General features: G+C 29.6%; 1 protein-coding gene across 1 annotated transcript in view; it reads right to left on the bottom strand.

The window, feature by feature from the left end:
* LOC145293217 (ubiquitin carboxyl-terminal hydrolase 39-like) overlaps nt 1–13637 on the bottom strand; it is a 57641-nt gene that overhangs the window by 43287 nt on the left and 717 nt on the right. Inside the window, exons 2-3 of the mRNA XM_080139758.1 lie at nt 6203–6260; nt 653–747 (exon numbers count right to left, since the gene is read on the bottom strand). Of these exons, the coding sequence (XP_079995884.1) occupies nt 653–747; nt 6203–6260 (153 nt within the window). The remainder of the gene's footprint in view (nt 1–652; nt 748–6202; nt 6261–13637) is intronic.

The raw sequence follows: 13637 nt of genomic DNA, 5'->3' as shown, positions 1-13637 counted from the left end.
TAGGACCACTCGGCCATATGTCACTAGGACAATTCTTAGTTGGGTTTTGTTAATGTTAAACCTATGTTGTTATTCAAGGTTTTTTCTCTCTATCAGAGGTGTCCAAATTGCATTCAGCTCTATGATTGGTTTGCTCAGTAGGTTGTTATGTCCGAGCATGTGAGCTGTTTCTTTAAGTTTTCTCACTTTCCAGTGGGTCTCTCTGTTTATTATTATTTTTTTTTTTTAAAGAAAGAATGTATATATTTCGATTTTATTTTTAATTTTTAAATATGTAAAAAATATTTTTCAATTTTATCTTTAATATTCTGACACAAATTTTTACTGAATATAAAGAATACAATTTTCAAGGCCTTTTCAAGACATTTTTCCACATTTTCAAAGTCTTTTCAAAGTAATAATAGAAATAAGACCTTTTCAAGACATAGCTCAAAATTTAAAGCCTTTGCAAACCCTGTGTTCAGCTTCCCATATGGGATGCCTTGTGGGTGTGGTATAATTCACAATAGCATTTTACATTTCAGTGGCAAAAAAAAAAAAAAAAAAAAAGTAAATAAAGAGAATAAAAGTGACAACAAAAAGAACCCCACCCTTCCGGCAACACTAGGTAGGCATAGTTAAGTCATGTATTAAAATAAAGTTGTCGTCTTACCTTGGAAATATTTGCCACATACCAGACAAGCGTAGACATTAATATGAGACAACGATACAGAGCAGAGCTTTTCAAAATCAAAATCAAGCACAGATCTGAAAAGAATGAAAATAAAAAGGTGCATGTTTAGAATAAGAATAAAAATAAAAAGTCACAAAACTGAATTTCCATTAAAAATTAATGATCCACTATTATTATGCAGGGTTCATTCTGCCAGTAATTACACAGAGAACTTGACACAAGACCAGACATAGCTAACGATATATCAACTACTTCATCTAAAGGGGATGTATCTATCGTTTATTCCCTGGGTGGGTGTTAGTTGCTGTGCACACAATGTAACAACCACCACATTAGAAAACACCTTCAACTAGATCCAGAAAGCTGTTCTTTTCTTCTACGCCCCATGGAAGAAAAAGCAGTCGAGCAAAGTTGATGAATGTTCCTTCAAATATTATAAGGAAAGTGAAGAAGAAAAAGCGGTACTTTTTCACTTTAGTGCCCATTTTTCCATGAGTTGCGCTTGGCAACGCCCGGCGAAAAATGGAAAATGCGGGATTATAACGAGCGAGTCAAAGAAAAAATAACCGCTGTACTATAACGAGCGAACGCGAGTATAAAAAAAAATAAAATGAATAAATAAAATAAAAAAAAAAAAACAGAAAAAAATAAAAATAAAAACAGAAACCTATGATAAGAATTACAAACATTTTACTGTTTTATCATCTTTGTAGGCAATTGTTTTTTCTTTTTTGGGGAGGCGGGAGAGTAATTAGAGTTTTTTTTTTTTTAATTCTTTTTTTTTTCAAAGAAAAGTTTTGGGCAGCTGACGACTGCAGTTTTTGTTAAACAATTTTTGTTTATGCATTTTTTTTTTTTTTTTTAGCAAAATAAATCTCTTTTTATTATTTGTATACGTAATATTTTTTTTTTTTGTTTGTGGTTGTCAGTTCTTGTGGGTTAGGTGTATACTTTTTTGGGAAATGTGCAGTTTCCTGAGGATAGGCTATTTATTTAAGTATAGTATTTTATACTGGTTGAAGCAAAGCAGCTGGCGATGTCAAAGTAGGCTGAGAAAGGTTGTTACAGAATGTAGAAGGAGGAAGAGGAAGTTCCTGAACCAGGTAGCTTTCTGCTATATGCTTTATGATAGAGACAAAAGGATTCTTTTGAAGTTTTTGTCTCTACGTAAATTCACTAAAATAACTATCAAGCAGATTGCAGTTGGTTCCAGACTCTTCTTTCATTGTTTCGCCTCCTTCCACATGATTTATGGTAGATCATCTACTCGTAGGTTCCACTAAATGAAGTCTGTGGTTAATCATAAGATGTTTATACCTTTCTGATCCTACTTTGCAGTACGCTTTCCAGCAATCAGAAAATAGCGTGGTCTCCGGTAGTATGTATTTTTTTATTAACGGAAGAAGGGTTTCTGATTTACGGTCTGGGACTGTGACAAAAAAAAAAAAAAAAAATCCTCCTTCTCAGCAGGGTCGTATCCTCCAAAGACCCAGAGCGGTTCGACGACCCTCCTGACACTATTTTTGTCTATTGAAAATGGACTCGTCAACTTTCACCGTATGCCCTGGGTCTCCAATCTGCCGGGGATTCCTAAGGAAATAGTCTTGGCAAGTATCCCTCAGGAAGCTTTTCTGGTTGGTGAAATTGTGATCCAACCCGATATCGCACTCTAGCTGTAGGTTTTTGTGTGTTGCCATTTAACACCTACAAATATAATCTCTATATAGATAAAATGAACTCATTTTTTCCCGTCTGATTTTGACATTAATAGGATTAAAAATCAAGATATTTCATGCAAATATAATATGCACAAACGGCAGAACAATATCTGAGGTGTGTTACAGGCTTATTATTTCTCAAATTCCTCGATAATCTTAGATTTCTATACTTTTTCTGCTGAAAAGTCACGGCCAAAATCGGTTAAGATCAATGGAAGTGGTAAAATATTTTCTCTCTAATAAATTCCTCCTCCCCCTGCCACCACTTAACACCGTTTGGGGATCGTTCACAAGGAACAGTTGAGAAGAGAACACCGGTTTGGCTTCGTGGTTCTTTCATGTGAAGTTATTTAAAATCACTAAACTAAGCTGCAGTGCTCTGTGGCGTAGTGGTTAGCGTGCTGGACAATTCACATTATATTTTCACGTTCGCGCCGACCTACCGTAGTCGGTTTTTTTTTTTTTTTTTTTTTTTTCCTAAACAACTGGAATGGACTTTTCTTGGTGGCCGAACTGTTAACGTTGCAGATGTTTTTTTTTTTGTTTTTTTTTTTCACACTTTATTTTCCTACTTTTACTCATGACTCCGGGTTTGATCCTTCCTACTTACCTACCATAACATTTTTTAAAACTCCCCCCCCCCCCCCCCCGTCCCGGAAACAAACACTCGGGCAACGCCGGGTACCCCCGCTAGTAATTCATATAATTGTAGGTAGCAGGAGATGGGACCTCTCAAAAAATGTGCCATGGCACAAGGACGTCCATTGTCTGCAGTGGCCATTAGTGCACCTCCAGCCGAAACCATGGTTTATATCTCATTTCTTCATGATGCACTTTCGCCGACATGTTTTGCATCTCCTCTTCATTGCTAGCAGCTGGTTTTCCTGGCAAAAAGCGAGGATATTTTCTGTGGATTTACAAATTATTTTCAGCCTGGATTGATTAATTTTCCTTCTTTTTTTTTTTTGATTGGAGAAACAATGAAACTGCCTTTCTTTTCTATTCCTGTTGAACTTTTTCCTTTCCTTTTTTTTATTCCAGTTTTTAACGTCTGCTAGTTGGCGTCTCTCTTTTTGCTCGCTCGTTATAATCAGGTATTTTCCATTTTTCACTGGGTGTGTGCAGAAGTACCAAAAAAGCAAGACAAAAAAAAAACTTTTAATCATAAAAGAAAAAATTATTTCGATATATAAAGTGCAAAATTTTTACAGTTTTTTTGCAAAGTCCACTTGGTTTACGAACCTTCTGGTAAAAACGAACTAAAAATAAGATGCTACTAAAAGGTAAATAAAAAATATTTTTTTCTCTTTTTTTTTTTTTCCAATTTTTTATCATTTTGTTCAAACTGGAGATGGGACAACAGTACTGACGTTCACCCACTACCTCGTATATTCCAACTCAGAGATCTTTTAAAGTTTCTAACCATCCCTTTAATTGCAATTGTTTGAATCTTTCTTGTGCTTTGTTCAGCAGGTATTTTTGCCAGATAGTTTTTGAAATTCTTTTTCATAAATCTGGTTGCTCTTATAATTACTGAAATGATGATCTTCCTAAGATTCCAGTTTCTTTTCATATCATACATGAGACATTATTATTTCGTTATCTTTTCCCTCTAAGCTCTGTTTAACCCAGCATCATTCAGAACACTAACTTCTACTAAGGTTGCTTCTTTCTCCTTGTCCAACATCACTATCAGGTTTATTATCCCCATTTTCTAGGTACGTAGCTGTAAGGATTGCATAATCATAGTGGATCAGTATGCAACCACACAAGTGTAGTCAGTCCAGTAGCTTCTCTATATTTCTTTCTTCCACAAGCCTTATTAAGAACAATTTTGTGCCAAAAGATAAAAAAAAAAAAAAAAAAAAAAAATTACAACTAAGCTTTTAAAATAATTAAAAAAAAAATATGCTTCATATAATTCATACTAGCAAGGAAACCAGGCATTGTCCGAGATTGAATGATGATTAATGAATGTTTCACACTCCCATATTTTTATGGTCATAAAAATTGGTAAAATCGCATATTTTTTTCAGTCAAATCAATTGATTGTCTGCCCGTGGTGCTTTACATGCCTCCCAGCAGTGATTTAGTCCACAATACATTGTAGTCTACATTGCACTGTAGAGAACCTACTGTTGATTTTATAAAATTATTTTTATATAATGGTTTAAATTAAAGTTTAAAATGCAAAAGTCAAGTATCATTGTTCAACTGTGCTCTAAACATGAACATTTATTTCGAATGCACCCTTGTCATATCAAAGAACCTACTGACGATTTTATGTCAGACCTTCCTGCTTGTGTGGTAATAAAACTTCTCAAATTGCACTTGTGCATAAGATGTTAACTTTGGTCAAAATCAACTGTTAGTTATTTCATCAGATTTTTTTTATTATCGATACTTATCAAAAACATTCCGATAAAAAAAAAAAAACTATCTAAAAACACTATCAGATACATAAAGTATATTTGTGCAGAATTTGATAAAAATCGGCCCATCCGTTTTGGAGTCCATAGAGACTCTCTTACACACACACACACACAAAACTCCTTTTATATAATAGAAGTAGACATATCGAGTGTACAAAGTGTTTAAAAATACACTTATTTCCACTATAGCAGGAACATTATTTGACTATATATTTTTTGTATTTCAGAATTATTATAAGCAACTCATAACAATTCAATAACAAATCAAAAGGTACAATTATTTTTACAAGCCAATCTTTACAAAGAATTAAAAACTTAAAATAAAAAAGCTATCATCGTTATCAATAAAATTGACTCCATAATCTAGTGGAGGGATGCTCCCTTCTCGTTCCTACATCCCCTTTCACATTGAAGAAATGTTACTAGCCAGTAATGTTATTTATGCTTATTGTAGGTGCTTAACTGAGCTACAATCCCTAATTTCCTCCCCTATAAAACATTCACAGCAATAAGATGATCATATTTAAAAATGACGAAAATCAATAAAGTAGAAAATTATATATTAAAAAAAATAGAATTTGAAGAAAACGATTATGTAAACCACAGGAGAGTTCAAAAAGGAGGTAATTTCCTCCCGATAATTCTTGGAAAACTCAAGCAAAAAACTTGTATATATGTTATTTTTATGCTATTTAATTTTTAGGCAAACAGATATTTTTATATTAAACAATTATGAAAAAAATCTTAAATGAAAAACAGATTCAGAAACATTGTATATATGTTATGTTTATTCTGTTATTTGTTTAGTGTTAATCACATTAAATATTTAGAAAATAGTGAAAATAAATGTATTTTTAAACACTTTGCACACTCGATATCTGTCTACTTCTATTATATAAAAGGAGTGTGTGTGTGTGTGTGTGTGAGTGAGAGTCTCTATGAACTCCAAAACGGCTGGGCCGACTTTTATCAAATTCCACACAAATGTACTTGTTTATGTTTCGATTTATTTTATAAAACAAGATGCCCTCAATTTTCTAACTGCTAACATGATTAAAGTTGTTTTCTTTCTAATAATCCAGTAATATTCAGGTAATTTCGACTGCATAATTTGGAAGCTAATATTGTAATTTATTAGAATTGACAAAAAAAAAAAAAAAAAAAAATCAGTAGAAACCACTGTTTTTTTTTCTTTCTGAAAACTCCATTTTTCAACTACAAAATTTCGTTCTGATAGTGTAGAAGCGCCTTTTTTTTTTTTTTTTAAATTGATCAGTCATTAATATGTAATATTACTCGAGGAACAAAATATTTTAGACTTCCACAAATCTTGAAAAATTGTAAAATAATGAATATACCTAAAACAATTTTTTTCTTACCTGTTAATTGTATCAAGATAAGGACAAGATCTGCTTCGATCAACCTGGTTTGTTGGGTCTGAAAAATAAAATGTAGGATAGAAAATTTAACATTTTCATTTATGCAGATTTCATATTTATTATAGAGCACATTCTTTGATTATTATACCGTACCCAATATATAGTAATGATTTCAAAACTAAAAAAAAAAAATATGACTTAAGTACCATCAGCTAGAATCGAAACCAAAACATTTAGCGCTCAAGCCTTAGTAATAACTGTTTGAGCTTTCATCAGACAGATAACAAATAGTTAAAAATGAATTGACTGTATATTTGTACATGCATACAAGAGCACTTTAAATTGATTTATGCCTGCCAAGTTTTAATTTTTTTTTTTTTTTCTTTTTTTTAATTTTGACTTTTTGGCAACAATTTTTACAAGCTAAAAATAAAATAAAATTTGTTCCACAGGTCCTAATCCCCTATATATCAAGTTTCTAGACAAGGTACATGTAAAATGAATGGCCAAACCCTAAAATGCATAAACATTTTAACCCCTCCCTTCACTTAAAAATTAACAAAAATTCAGGAAATCAACTAATTTTAATGAACTCATTTTGTTTTTTTAATTTTAGTGAAAATGTATTATTTTTTGTAAACAAAAACACCTTTGCTAAAGTTGAAATTTTAAGTACTCAAAGAAAAAGACATGAATTCTTGTCTGTTTTTTTTTTATATAAAAATAAAGCATTCTATATGTTAATTAAAAAAAAAAAAAAAAATTCGGGAACAGTACAAAAAAGGTCCCGAAAGTCATGTTAATGAAATAAATATAACTTTAAGAAAAATTAATTTCTCGAATTTACGATAGTATCATTGAATTAAACATTGTTTATTCAATATTTTCACAAAAAATAAAATGCGTATATGGCGGCCATTTTGTAAATCCAATATGGCCGCCATATACGCATCTGAGCAAATGCAAACATTGATTTTCTGATTCCTGAGACAAAAACCTTTCCAAAACTGTATAGATTTGCAAATCTCCAAAAAGTTCCCACAAAAGTTAAAATTGTGCCATTAGGAACCTGACTAAGCACCAAATAACATTTCACTGTGTTTCAATCTACGATATTCCAGGAGAGGTACATACACGCTAAAGCTTTTTGTTTATTTTTGTTTATCGCCACAAGTGCTAATTTTGACTTTCATCAATTTTCCTTTAAAAAAAAAACAATTAGAAACTCTTCAAACATTGGGGGAGGCACTTAAACCATTAAAAAAAAAAAATAACGGTAACATAAATGCGTAAGCACCAAATTTTTTTGTTTTGTTTTGCTTTCATTTTGTTTGTTTGTTAAATTCGGCAAAAAAAAACAAAAATAATAATAATAATAATAAATAAAAAAATAACAAAAGAATACAAAAACAATAATAAGAAAAGAACCTGTAAAGTTCAAGCGTTTGAATAAAAAAATAACGCAAGTATCATAAAACTTTAATTAAACTTGAAAATAATATTTAAAACTAGCGTGGATTCCATTTTGACTTTCACCAATTTTACTGTTAATAATTACATAAATCTTGGCAAAAAAAAATATCCATCCAAAACAAAAAAAAAAGCAAAAAACAAAACAAAATCATAACAAAAATCATGTGCAAATTTCAAGCCAAAATAAATAATAATAATAATAATAATAATAATAAAAAAAAGCTAGGTTATAGACTAGGTGTATCAAAATTTTTGTAGGAATTTTTGACACCCCTAACACAAAACTGAATAAAATATAAAAAACTCGTAATTTCTCTTTTCAAAGTGGGTTGTTTATTTTCTTTATGGATCATACTTTCAAAATAAACTATTAAAGTTGTTTTAAAAAGTAATAAAAATATTATTTTTTTATTTTTTTAAAAAACAGTAATGAAATTAATTGAATTTTACGAGTTCAGTATTTTTCAATTTTTAAACTTTAAAAATCTATCAAAATTTTTCTATTGATTCAATTTTTACAATATTTTCAGGGTCAATGTGAAATTTTATGCTCTTTCCAATAAACCGAATATAATATTTTAGACAAACATTTTTTTAAATTCACGCCCCTTCCCCATTTTGAAATGTCTATTAAAAAGTAAATAATTAATTTACTCACCAAAGTTTTATACATCACAAATTTAAGATAAAAGATCAATAAATAATATATTCAAATTTAAAACAAAAAAAAGCGTTTTTTTTTTTTTTTAGAAATTTACCTGTAAAGTCCAAAGTTTAAAAACTTTTTTTTTTTTTTAAATCACGTTTTTTTTTGTTTTTTTTTCTAAAAATGAAACCTTGGTCCTTGCTCCTTTAATTGAAAAAAAAATTAGGGTTTGAATTACATTTTTCGAGTAGTTATAAGCTTGGAAAGACAGGGGGTCGAATTATTCAATATTTTTCATGCAGTTTCTGACACACTTAGTCACAGACGCAAAAAATTCTTTCCTTGTAAAAATAATAAATTCTCCCTCAGTCGAACAATGTTCAACATCGGAGCCTATGCGTATTTCGCTAGTCGTGTATGTCGGCCATATTTTGATATATTTTTATACAATCTTTTTGTGAAAAAAAAAAAAAAAATGATTATATGTTGCTACATTTTATACAACCGTACAGGAAAAAAAAAAAAACCCCAATTAATTCTAAAAATAATCTATAAATGTTTCATGTTTTTATTTAGAAATCACTCATTTAAAAGAAATAATATTAAAACATAAAAATTATATTTTTTATACAATAAATGTTTCACTTTTCCTATATTTTTGTGTTATTTATTTCGTTAATATATATTTTTGCGTTCCCAGAGACACTTGTTTATATTTGAGGTTCACAGAACGGCCGGTAGAGGGCATTTCTCATTCAAAGAACAGGGGTCAATAACTCATCTCAGTCGCCTCATGGCACTCTCATGCAGAAGTTCCAGGAAATTTGGTTCTTTTACTTGATATAGGTTTGAGGCTATTTTGTCAATCTTGTCTCGAGGAATATGCCGGAGTGCCGCATTATTACATAAAATGTATACTTTCACGATGGCACGATTCGTTGATCTGCCATTAATATTTTTGAAATTCAACTTAAAATGGGAAGTAACTTAGTTTGGAATTCTGTTTGTTATTTTAGTAAAACTTGCAATTTATTTTGGAAACTATTTTCATAATTAATAATTTTGTGGCGCTTCTATAGGTGTGTCAGAATTTTTGACACCCTTAACACAAAACTGCGAATAAAATATACAAAACTTGTAATTTTTCTTTTTAAAGTGGTTTGTTTAATTTTTTTATGGAATATACTTCCAAAATAAACTATTAAAATTTTTTGAAAAATAATAGAAATATTATTTTTTACTTTTTAAAAACAGTGTTTACAAAGTGCCTGCGCGCGCTCATGCAGCCCTGTTTTTTACGTAATAAAATGAATTAAATTTTACGAGTTAAATTTTTTTCAATTTAAAAATCTATCAAAATTTTTCTATTGGTTCAATTTTTACTAGGTACGGACAAAATGAATGCCGATGCTCAAAATGTATAAACATTTTGACCCCTCCCTTTACTTAATAATTCACCAAAAATTAGGAAATCAATAAATTTTTATGAAATTTTCAGTATTTATCAAATAATGACCACGGAATATAATGAACTCATTATTTTTATTTAAATCTTAGTGAAAATGTATTATTTTGTTTAAACAAAATATACTTTTACTACAGTTATGGTTTTCCGTAGTAAATAAAAAACACAAGAATTTATTTTTGCTTTTTTTATGTAAATAAAGCATCCTAATTTGTAACAATAAAAAAAATAAAATAATTTTTACAGGAACATTACGAAAAAAGCCCCTGAAGTCCATATTAATGAAATCGATATAACTCAAAGAAAAATTAATTTCTCAAACTACCAATATTATCATTGAATTAAGCATGATTTATTTAATATTTTCACGCAAAAGTTATAATTGCAAAAATTATTTTTACTTTTTTTTTACGCTTACATTTTTAACGTAATCTTTACATGTAAAATTCTAATATTTCCATTGCACGCAAGGACGTATAATCATCAATGTAAAATAATGTTCATATAATTTTGGAAAATAAAGTAAAAAAAATTAAATCGAAAAGCAGGAACATAGAAAAATAATTTAATTAAAAAATTGCAAAAATTATACGAACGTTCCATGTCACTAAGTATGGATGCGCAGAGTTGAAAAGAAAACCAGTCTGTTCTGCCCACCCTCCTCCTCTTTTCAACTACTCGCCTGTTTGTGTTTATGAACTTTGTATTTCACATAAACATTATGATAAATTTTAACCTAAGTCTGTATTTTTTTAGTATGTAATTTTTTCAATGATTATAAATTGTTTTCTTAACCAATTGTAATTCTGTATTAATATTAATAAATAATGGTGCTAACTTTTTTTCAAAGAATAAAATGTCAGCAGTATAATTAATGAATTTAATTAACTTTTCTGCATTTTTAAATGAAGGAAAGCGGGTCTGCGACTCAAAAAAGTCGCTCGGTATGCCAGAATAAAGACATAAATTATGTCTAATTTGTCCTTCCATACATATTTGAATATTGCTGCCAGAGTTTTTTTTGGATACGATAAACAAGTCTCGTTCCAACCAGTGATACATTTTTGGATAATTATTACTTTTTTTAGCAAAAGTTAAGTACATTTATTGTATTAATTCATTATCTTAAGACTTTAACTTAATACTTAACTTGGAAATAATTCCAGAAAACTTTTTCCTTGCCAGGAAAATGTAAACGCGATTTTTGTCATGATGAATTTTTACGTGAAATGTAGGGTTTTTTTAGATGTGAGATAAAATTATTCCATGTATTTTTTAATTCACACACTTTTTTTCTTTGAGAAATTAACTTTAAACTGTAATCTGCCAAATACAATACAAAAGTACTCGAAAAATTAAAAACTTATTATGATTAACCGGCGTTAAAAACCATGCCCCCCTATGGAAGTAGCCCGTACCTAATTTTTACAATATTTGCAGGTTTAATGTGAAATTTTATGATCTTTCCAATAAACCGAATATAATATTCTAGACAAACTTTTTTTTTTAATTCACCCTCCCCCCATTTTGAAATATCTATTAAAATGAAAATAATTAATTTTCTCACCTCAGATTTATATATCACAAATTGAAGATAAAAGATCAATAAATAAAATAATCTAATTTAAAACAAAATAAAAGAATAGTTTTGTGCAAATTTACCTGTAAAGTAAAGTTTAAAACCTTTTTTTGTTAAGCCATGTTGATTTTTTTTTTTTTAAGTGAAACCTCACATTTTTAAAATTATGTCCTGCAAAGATAGAATACCTGCAACAATTTTTTCTGCTTCATTCAATGTTTTTTTTTAGATTTAAAAAAATAAAAATATCACTCCATAAATAAATGAAATATATTAAATCAAAAACCCATGTATTTCTTTAAGAGAATAAAAAAAAAATGGAAAATCGGTCGAGTAGAATTTTTTTTAACGGCAAAAACTGATAAGTGAAATGTGATCATTTTTCATATACGATGGCCCATGTAGACTAACTTTTGTTTACAGTCAGCAATAGAAAGGGGAGATTAATTTTGGCACTTAAGGCCACCAAATTTCTCAATTCGAATAAAAGGAGACATTTGTCTCCCTTTATTCCAGTTGTGGACAATTTAAAGTCGTGGTATTTTTGAATCCTTGCTTAAAAAAGTATTTTCTTTAAAAAGGACATGGAATATAAAATATAAATATGGATAAATTCTTAACAATGAAGAATGGAAGTACCCATTGATTAGTATTTTTTGTAGGTAAGTGATTTTTGGAATGTATATATTGCATTCGAAGTAAGTTAAAATTCGTTGACTTTCTTGAAATCTTTTTTAAAGAAAAACGATTTAAAAAACAAATATTGCATATTTTGCTATTAAACCTGTTATCATTTTAAAATTTGGTCTTTGCTCCTTTTATTGAAAAAAAATTAGGGTTTAAATTACATTTTTCAAGTAGTTATAAGCTTCGAAAGATAGTAAGTCTAATTATTCTAGTTTTTATCATGCATTTTTAATGGCGATTTTCTGATACTGCTAGCGCTTCTACACTATTGGGACGAAATTTCGGAAATCCTAATACTGAATTTCACATGAAAACAATGGTATCTACATATTCCTCGTATTTTTAAGATGATTATATAAAAAAATTACGAAAATTGATAAGGTAGAAAATTATTTATTAAAGAAAATAAAAATAGGGGTTTGTTTTACTGAACACAGATTCGAAAAAGTTGTCACAAAACAAATAGGAGAACAAATAAATGTTATCAAATGCAAGATAAGTTACTTTTCTACCCAACTAGATATGTTTTTAGTGTTTATATTTACTGTAACATGTTTATTCAGCTCGAAAAACATACAGTGTTTACCGATGTATTGGAAAATTCAAAATGGCAGCCGACTCTCTCTCTCGGAGACGGTAAGTTTGGGAAAAGGAGTTATAAATAAAAAAAAGTCAAAATACTGTTAAAAACCCGCCGAATATATGTCAGCCTATGTCACGGTAACATATATTGAGCAAGTTTCTAACAGTATTTTGTCTGTTTTTTTTATTTATAACTCATTTTCACAAACTTACCGTCTCCGAGAGAGAGAGAGAGTCGGCTGCCATTTTAAATTTTCCAATGCATCGGTACGGTAAACACTGTATGTTTTTCGAGCTGAATAAACATGTTACATTAAATATAAACACTAAAAACATATCTAGTTGGGTAGAAAAGTAACTTATCTTGCCTTTGATAACATTTATTTGTTCTCCTATTTGTTTTGTGACAACTTTTTCGAATCTATGTGTTCAGTAAAACAAACCCAAAAATAGAATTTGATGAAAACGATCGTAAGACACAGAGTTCAAAAGGGTGGTAATTTTCCGTTTGGATTTAAAACAAGATGGCGGCAATTTTTCACTTGCTAACACGATTAAAGTTGTTTTGTTTAATAGTTTAATAATGTTCAGGTAATTTCGACTGCATAATTTGGAAGCTACCATTGTAACTTATTAGAATTGACAAAAAAAAACAAAAACAGTTGAAACCATTGTTTTTTTTTTATATATGAAAACTCCATTTATCGACTACAAAATCTCGTCCCAATTCTGCAGAAGTGCCTAATTTTCTACTTTTTTTTTTTTTTTTTTTTACAAAGGCATCACCACATTATCAAGGCCCAGAGGCCACTCAAGGATAAGGGTTAAAGAGTGTACAGTAGAAGTTGGTCAATATAGTAATCATTAGTAATGAAAATTTGGTAAATTTAATAACTTATATGGAACGGCTCATCAAGAACTTATTTACCTTAGACTTGAACACAACCATATTGTAGTCAGCCGGAAAGCAGGAAAACGGAAGACAATTCCACAGGCGTGCAGT

Source organism: Euprymna scolopes, chromosome 14 (assembly GCF_053919585.1).
Source record: "Euprymna scolopes isolate OS-2025 chromosome 14, ASM5391958v1, whole genome shotgun sequence".
Taxonomy (NCBI): Eukaryota; Metazoa; Mollusca; class Cephalopoda; order Sepiida; family Sepiolidae; genus Euprymna; species Euprymna scolopes.
This window is presented reverse-complemented; position numbering and strand designations above follow the sequence as displayed.